The following is a 7,671-nucleotide window of genomic DNA, read 5'->3' on the forward strand; positions in this document are numbered from 1 at the left end:
CGAAGAAACCGCTAGACGAAGAGACTCTCAGAACGGATTCTTTTCGTCTTGCGAGGCACCACTGTATAACATTTTTAAGACTCAGGGTTTATGTTTACAGGCACTTACTGAAGGGAACATATATGGACTAACAAATTTTGATGCACAGTACCATGCCCTAGATCAGTGTTTCCTAAACTTGGGTGTCTAGCTGTTTTTGGACTACAACTCCCATCATTGCTAGCTAGCAAGACCAGCGGTCAGGGATGGTGGGAATTGTAGTCCGAAAGGAGCTAGAGACTCAAGTTTGGGAAACACTGCTCTAGATAATCTTAAGGGGGGGGGGGAATCGTAACATTTATATACTGCATGATTGTGGGGGTGGGAGCAAATTGTGAGTTCACTGCCTTTAGAAAATGCCACATATGTTTTAATGAGTGTTGCATTTAGGTTTTAATGTTAATTTTTTCATTTGCTTGGAAAATTAAGTGAGAACACACACATTTTATATTAAAGAAAACTGTATCTTTATTGTAAACAAGGTATAAAGTACATTATAAGAAATATTGTGCAAAAAAATTTAAGTAGTCACAAAATAGATATTACACCATTCTCCAATAGTTCACTTTTCTTCAGTATGGTACAATATAAAGCAGAAAAAATGCCTGGATAATCCTGGCATTTGGGGCTGGCGTCTTTACTCTCTCCATTTCCTACACAACCCCCATTTTACTGATTTTAATCAATTTTAAACTATACCTTCAATATATAAAAGCAACTTATATACTTCTATCATAAACTATCCTCCAGAGTAACTTTTCAGAAAGTAGCATACCATACAACCTTTGTCCTTCCTTCTGAATACAAGCTGCGTAATTTACTCTTTAAGGATTTTATTTTAAACAAAGTGCACTGTATCAAGGTTTTGAAAAATTCAGTGGTATAGAACTGTATAGGTATACAGGAAACAATACACAACTTAAAGGCAGAAATATTCAAAGATGCTGGTACAGCTAATGGTACTAATCATGTTGTTTTCTAAGGGTATAGTAAAAATACTATTGGACTTGCTTGTAGTAATAATTGAATAGACTGGAACCATACGGCATCTCTCACTCAAGTCTATGTTTAACAGTTGTTTGGAACAGCTATAGTTTATATGCTAAGATTTGGAGGTACACAAGTGGAATTCCATCATCTTTCATAATTGGGCCTCAGAGAATAAACCAAAAGGAAATTACAGCACTCTGCTATAAACAGGTCATCCCCGATTCCATATCATAAACTGGTATTCTTATGTATTTTGTTTACAACACCTCTTCATAATCCCTGCATAACTCTGGCTTAAATCTAGCTGAGCAGCTGAATAGTTTTCCACATGTTTAAAGCCACATTCTTGTGCTGGCATTGACACTTCCACTTCTCCAAGTACAAACGAAACCTCCAGCCCTTCTGGTCACTGCTGCGCTCAGAAGTACAGCCAGCCATTGCCTCTCCGTCTGTTCTTGCACCATCAAAGGATGACAGTGCAGAACCACAGACATTTTGCAAGCTGTTTGTGTCACCGTGAACCTCCAACCACAGTGACAGTAGTTAGTTAACAGTATTGTCAGTTGGTGTTATTTCACTGTGCAAGATCAGAAGCAGGAGGTACAATAATATCATTTAATTTGCTCACTTCCATCTGCCAGTTTGGTAACTTTTTGGCTGACAAGTGGCGACGTGCATGCTTTGTTAAGTGGTCACTCCTCATGAATCGTCGATTACACATTGGACAGGCAAATTTTTTCTCTCCTGTGTGTGTTCTGCGATGGCGAGACAGTTCATCAGAACGTGCAAATCTCCTATCACAGCCCTTCCAACTACAGCTGAATGGCTTCTCTCCTAAAATACAAAATGGTAGAAACAGAGCATTTATTTACCAACAGAATATACAGTTTTTCTTGCACCCATTTTCAAGAAACAGAACAAGAAGTATTCTAAGAAAAATCCTCATATGCGCTGTCAACACAGACCGGACAAAACATTATAGAATCGCTGTCTTTGTAATTTCACAACCTGTACAGCCATTTTCCAAAAAGCAGACTTCAAATTAAGCTTTCAGATTTCCAATCACAAACCTAGAGGAATCCCTAGACCATCAACAATATTATCCAAAGTACATGGGCAGACAACTAGTATTGAAGATGGGCATTCAAACCATCAAAGAAAGCATTAGTTTTATATTGCAGTAAGGTTAAATTTACACAATTAATCTGAGGTCTCAAAACTTACCTTCATGGAAGTGTGATTATGCAAAATGTTGGATCTGGAAATTGCCAGGCTCCAAAATATTACAGAAATGTGTGGGCATGATTGCATTTGTGAATAATTACATAATACCTCTCTTTTACTGTATTTAGCTGAACTGTACCACTATTAGATTCACTAGCCATTCTAAAACAGCAAAACAGTGACAGGATGAAACATAAGCTTAGACCTCAGCAGTGAGATAAAAATGCAATAGCCTTTGTTAAGACTGCAGTCCAATACAAAACTCAGTAAAGGAAAAGCCTCAGTATTACATGAATGACATGCAGACACACACAAACAAAACAATTTCCAACTTCTCAAGCAAAATTTACCTGTGTGTGTTCTAACATGTGCTTTCAAATGGGAACTCTTGAAATATGTTTTTCCACATCCTGGATAGCTGCACACATGGCTTCTTATTCTTAAAGAGTCAATGGATGGAGTGATCTTTGTTGCAGCAGGAGCAAAACCTGGAGCAGGAGCGATAGGTGAGAGCCTGGTGCCATTGGGACTGGTCACAGGTGTTTTTGGATTCTGAACAACAGTCTGTGGGACAACAAACATAACAGCTCCTTTGGGAACTTGGGCTCCCATGAACACCATAGGCTGACAAAGGTTTGGTGACAACTGACTGCCGGGAGTGTTGGGTACTACTGCTGTCACAACAGAGTTGTTAGCAGACAGCGGAACCATCTGGCAAACCAATGGCACAGGAGCGACTCCCCCTGCTTGCACAGGAGATGTGGGAACTACCAGGGAAGAGCGTTGTGCTGAACCAGGCACAGGCAGAGGACTTCTGAGTGTGGTCTGCATGAAAGGCACTGGACTGACTGCCAACGCTGAATGTTTTTCTTCTTTCACATCGGGCCGCTTATCTTCAGACACTGTAGCAGCCAGTGACACGCTTTCACAAGATGGATTTTGTTTTGCTTTTGCATTGCCTTCTTGCCTTGCTTCCCTTGTGTAATCATCCCGGCACCTCAAAATGCTGTCTGTTCTTGCTGGACAGGTTCTGTGACTGCAAAGCTGAGCATCGGCTGTATGGCGAATGACACTTGTCGCCTGTGCTTTCAGCACTCTCGATTCTGATACTTTTTCAGTCTTCTTAAAAGCTGTTGGAACGCCCTGCTCAGAAGCGTTAACAAGTGACTTGCTCTTTACAGCAGGTGGCGCTGGTGCAATGGGATGGACTGCCTGAGCCATTTCAAGGTCAGAAGGGCTGTAGGGCGGAGTCAAGCACTGGAAGAATAAAAACATGGTGCAATTAGCTCTCTACTCAGCACAACTAATTAGCATGATCTATGAACTTCAGGATGCAATTCTACACATGCTTACTTCAGAGCAAGTGCCAATAAATGGAGTAAATTTCCTTCTGAAGGAACGTGCATAGGACTTAGCTGTAAATAACAAATTTGTAATAATTGAATAAAGCTTACAAAGGCTGATATTTGAAAGTCAGTAGCAGGTAGCAGGTTGTCCTCAATTTCTTCAGATGTATCTGACGCTGGTGTTGTTGGTCTCAGTTCAACGTACTTCTTGAAGTCCGATTTCCAACTGCAGCTCATGGACATTAAAGCTTCTACTGCTTCAAAATCACTCCTAATGTGCCGCTTTTCAGTTATCACCTCCATTCCTTCCTGCTATGAAAAAGAGAGGATGCTTTTCAGTATCAAACAGTGAATATAAGCTTTTATGTTCATCAAATATATAAAAAAACCAGATTATATGTAGTAACTCCAGTGTTTTAAGAGCCTCTCCTTTTTCCTATACCCCTCCTTTGAATGGATTATTTATTCCTAGGTTGGATACCATGAAAACTGTAACCAGCCAAGGGTAATGAAATCTTATTGACCTCTATGAAACTCAGTCCACAAAACAATTAAGCTTAAATGGTTATAGTTAAATCAATGTATCTCATTAGATCAAAACAGTTTATGTCAAAGTACTTCAGTCCAATCGGATTCAGATCAGTCTGCAAGGTTATGTAGAAGCACTTAAAATGTTTCCCAGATCATTCTATAGACACCTATGTGATGTTCTATGCAGTTTTCCCAGAACTGTAGTTGGAAGGGACCACAAGCATAATCTAGTTCCAACCTCCTGCACCCAACATGGGGCATGAACCCAGGACCCTGAGATTAAGTCTCATGCCCCAGCAACCAAGCAATCTCAAGTGTTAAAACAAGTTTCAAAAACTGACAGTTTTCCCATCAGGGAACCGACCTTTGTCTGCTGCGTGACAGGGATACTCACTACTACACTCCTAATTCATTATTTTTATGGTGCGCCTTTGCTATTCCAAAGCACAATCCTATACAAGCATGCTCAGAAAGTCATTTGTCACGGGAGTTTGGTGGCACATACCCCCAGGCAAACATGCACCGACTTCAACCTTAAAGGTTCCTTTATTGCTACTATTGTGTTTTAGACAAGCTAGGGACACAGCCTTGTGTTTTTAAATATTTGCTTTGTGCTAAATCATTCCATTACTAACACAACAAGGGACATGCGCTTCTCTCAAAACGTGTGGCCTACACATGGGAATCAAAACCAAGTCCTGTTTCTGTAGGGCTTCAGCTTGGCTATGCTGAGGTGGTCCAGGCGAGGGCCCTTAAGTTGTGGCTTAGGGATTCCTGTGGACAACTTGCTCCCCCCCCAAAAAAAAGCCACCCCACCCCTCCAATTCCTTGCTCGTTTCCTGCGTGCGGAAAAAGCACTTTTCCATTGCGCCCCGCCAGAGGTCTGAAGGATGCGTTTTGAATTTATGTGCAACACTTTTTACCCGCCTTTATTAGAGCCCCGTGCATAAGATTTCTTTCCCATGACGTTGGCCAACCCACCAATGCCTGTTTTCGGCGGCAACCCCTGCACCATAAGGCACGCCTCGAAGCGCGCGCTGCAAGACCGGCATATAGGCGCAGAGGGCCGAAAGGGAATGGCTACATCCGCCGCCGCCCGGCGACTACAAGGCCTAAGGAAGGCGGGGGCAGGGAGATCCTCGCCGGCAGCCGGATCTTGGAGCCGAGCCACGTTCACCTCAGAGTGCCTCCGCCGGTGACTCACACAGCCCGCCCGCCCATTCCAAACAGCACGCACTCGCTTCCCGAAGGACCGCCCTGCCCGCCGCCCATTGGCCGCCATGGTCGGGCGCCGCGGGAGACGATTGGCCGGCCGCTAACCCACCCCCCCAGAGAGAGTGTAGGCTCAGTGGGCGGGGACATGTGAACAAAGCGTGATCAGCGGCTGCTGCTCGGCGCTCGGGGAACGAGGACTGGGAATTGCCGCTCGGCGACCTTTCCCCTACTTCCTTGCGGCGCGTTCTAGAATGCGAGCTCTCGCAGGCCCCGCCCACTCTCCCCCTCCCACGCCTCGAGGCGAAAGGAGCAGAGGCGAGCATCTGTGCGTGCCGGAAGAGATCTCCCCCGCTGCTGCTGGGAAAAGCTGATGATGCTCGTCCACTTGTATCTCCAGCGCGGGGGCGAGCCTTGAACTCAGCGCCCCAACCCTTCCACCCCACCGGCTCATGAGGCTTCTGTAAACGCACATTTTTTTCTGGGAGTCACCCCACCCCCCTGTTTCCTGTGCGTGGGTTTGGGCAGGCCTAGCCCGCTCCCCCAAAGGCACCAGCAGCCGGGCGAATGTTTGCTTCCTCCTCCTGGAACCTGATGGGCGTCAGGAAGCCGCGCACACACAGAAAAGCCAAGCCCTCGAGGCTGCAGCGCTACCCTAGTGCGGCGCCCCCGAATCCAACGCGCTCTGCTGGGGACAGAAAGCGGCTTCCGCCTGCAAATGGGGGACGGGAGAAGTTCTCGCCCAGGCTCCTCTGCTAGAGAATGAGGCGGAAGGAAAGGGGTGAATGCACACCGCCAAGCGGGAGCCTCGCCCGGAGGAATGTGGGGCGAGCGGTCGGCGCCCTTATTTTATTCTGGAAGGCCCGCCTCGCCCGCTCAGGGAATGCGGCTCGCCCTCGCCCGGCCTCTTCCCGCTTTCCTCCAGTCATACCATGACCCACCCCGGGGCCGGGCTCGCCCCCTCAGCGCCGCCGCCACCCACCCACCCAAGTCCTGGCGGCCCCCCAAACTGCTTCACCGAGCCCCGCGTCACCCACACATTGGGTCTCACTCACGCCCTGTTCGTTTGTTTGCTTCGTCCCTTCCTCGCATTGGGGCTCTCTAAGCGAGCTGCCTGCCTCCGCCGCCGCCACATGCCGCCTCTTCATTTCCCGACTTCCCTCATCTCTCCACACGCGGGGTTACTTTCTACCAGCTTCTTTTCCGATCTCTTATTTCCCGGGTAATTCCACAATAGTAGTCCTTCCTTTGCAGCCTTTAAGCCTCTTTCAATCTCTCCCCTCCCCCGCCCGCTTTAGCCTTTTCACTCAAATCACTTTTTAAGAGTTGCCTTTCACAGAGTTGGAAGGGACCCCAGGGTCATCTAGTCCAACCCCCTGCTGCAATACAGGATTCTCACCATAGAATCAGGCCACATCCCAAAATGTTCCCCCTCGAAGAGGGCCGCACTTGATGCTCCCCTATAGCCATACTCCCCCCCCCTTCAGGCAGTTTCCAAGAGCATCGCCTCCCCCCCCCCAAAGAAAGCCCCTTTCCAACTCAAATGTATATAATCCAATTGTGTTGCGTCGCAACATTTATGCACTGCACCCCAGTCCTTACACCTCGCTGCACACACCCATTTATCAACCAAATATTCGTTTTCACAACACACACACCCTTGCAAAAAAAAAGGTTCCACTAAGCCCCATTTCCTTCCTCCCCAACAGGTCTTTCGCTTCTTAAAAGCCTCTGACCGAGACACACCTCAAGCTGGCCGGATCTCTCTCTGCGTTGCCCTTATGAACAAATACTCTTTTTCCATCTCTTAACAGAAATCGCATCTTTCCCTTCTCCGCCAAAAGCACTTTTTCCCAGCTGGAAGCTTGGTCCCCGCCCCCCAATCCACTCCACCGCTCCAAATGACTCTTGCAATGGACGGATAGATCTACTTACAGCAAGCTGGAAAGGAGACACTCCAAAATTCAGCATGACCCCCGATGGAAGGCGCCTCTCTCTCTCCCCCACCGCCCTGTGAGGCTGCAGCCCTGATGCTGAACCAGCGAGGCTGCAGCTGTTGACAAGTTCCCTCCCCGCCCCGGGCGTTCTCTGCCTGCCGCTGTCTTTATTTTCCTCTTTTTGTTCGCAGGCAGCTCCCCATTCAGGTGGCGGCTCCCCAGCGCAGCGCGAGCAAAGGCGGGCGCCAGGCGCGGCCAATCGCCTGCAAAGGTGTGTGAGGCCCTGGCCAATGGGCGCGCGGCGGCTGAGCGTGATCAGCGGCTGCCCAGCAGCGTGGAGGCAAAGTCATCTCGGCGTGTACACAAACCCGGCAGCGTGTCCCGGCGCAGCC

The 7,671-nt window shown here is 47.5% G+C and overlaps 1 protein-coding gene across 6 annotated transcripts; it reads right to left on the minus strand.

Annotated features, from left to right (window-relative positions):
• Nucleotides 1-482: 482 nt before the first annotated feature.
• Nucleotides 483-7,447, minus strand: KLF10 (KLF transcription factor 10). 6 transcript variants are annotated; one of them, XM_082235750.1, is made up of 4 exons: nt 7,278-7,447; nt 3,708-3,908; nt 2,604-3,510; nt 483-1,863 (listed from the first exon to the last, which is right to left on the minus strand). In XM_082235750.1, exons 1-4 carry the CDS (start codon nt 7,311-7,313, stop codon nt 1,604-1,606), a joined length of 1,404 nt encoding a protein of 467 aa, XP_082091876.1. In that variant the 5' UTR covers nt 7,314-7,447; the 3' UTR covers nt 483-1,603. The 6 variants fall into 6 exon arrangements, with proteins under 6 accessions (XP_082091876.1, XP_082091875.1, XP_082091878.1 ...); XM_082235749.1 differs by having other exon boundaries at nt 3,708-3,911; XM_082235752.1 differs by lacking the exon at nt 7,278-7,447 and adding an exon at nt 7,089-7,219 and having other exon boundaries at nt 3,708-3,911.
• Nucleotides 7,448-7,671: the final 224 nt, after the last annotated feature.

The sequence above is a fragment of the Podarcis vaucheri genome (assembly GCF_965113315.1).
Source record: "Podarcis vaucheri genome assembly, chromosome: 8".
In the NCBI taxonomy this organism is placed as follows: Eukaryota; Metazoa; Chordata; class Lepidosauria; order Squamata; family Lacertidae; genus Podarcis; species Podarcis vaucheri.

Coding starts and splice junctions, on each gene's coding strand:
- KLF10 (XM_082235747.1), bottom strand. CDS start 5,412: ATGGCGGCCAATGGGCGGCGGGCAGGGCGGTCCTTCGGGAAGCGAGTG. Junction 3,912..5,307: donor ACCGGCGGAGGCACTCTGAG/GTGAACGTGGCT, acceptor TCTTTTTCATAG/CAGGAAGGAATGGAGGTGAT. Junction 1,864..2,603: donor ACATGTTAGAACACACACAG/GTAAATTTTGCT, acceptor TTTGTATTTTAG/GAGAGAAGCCATTCAGCTGT.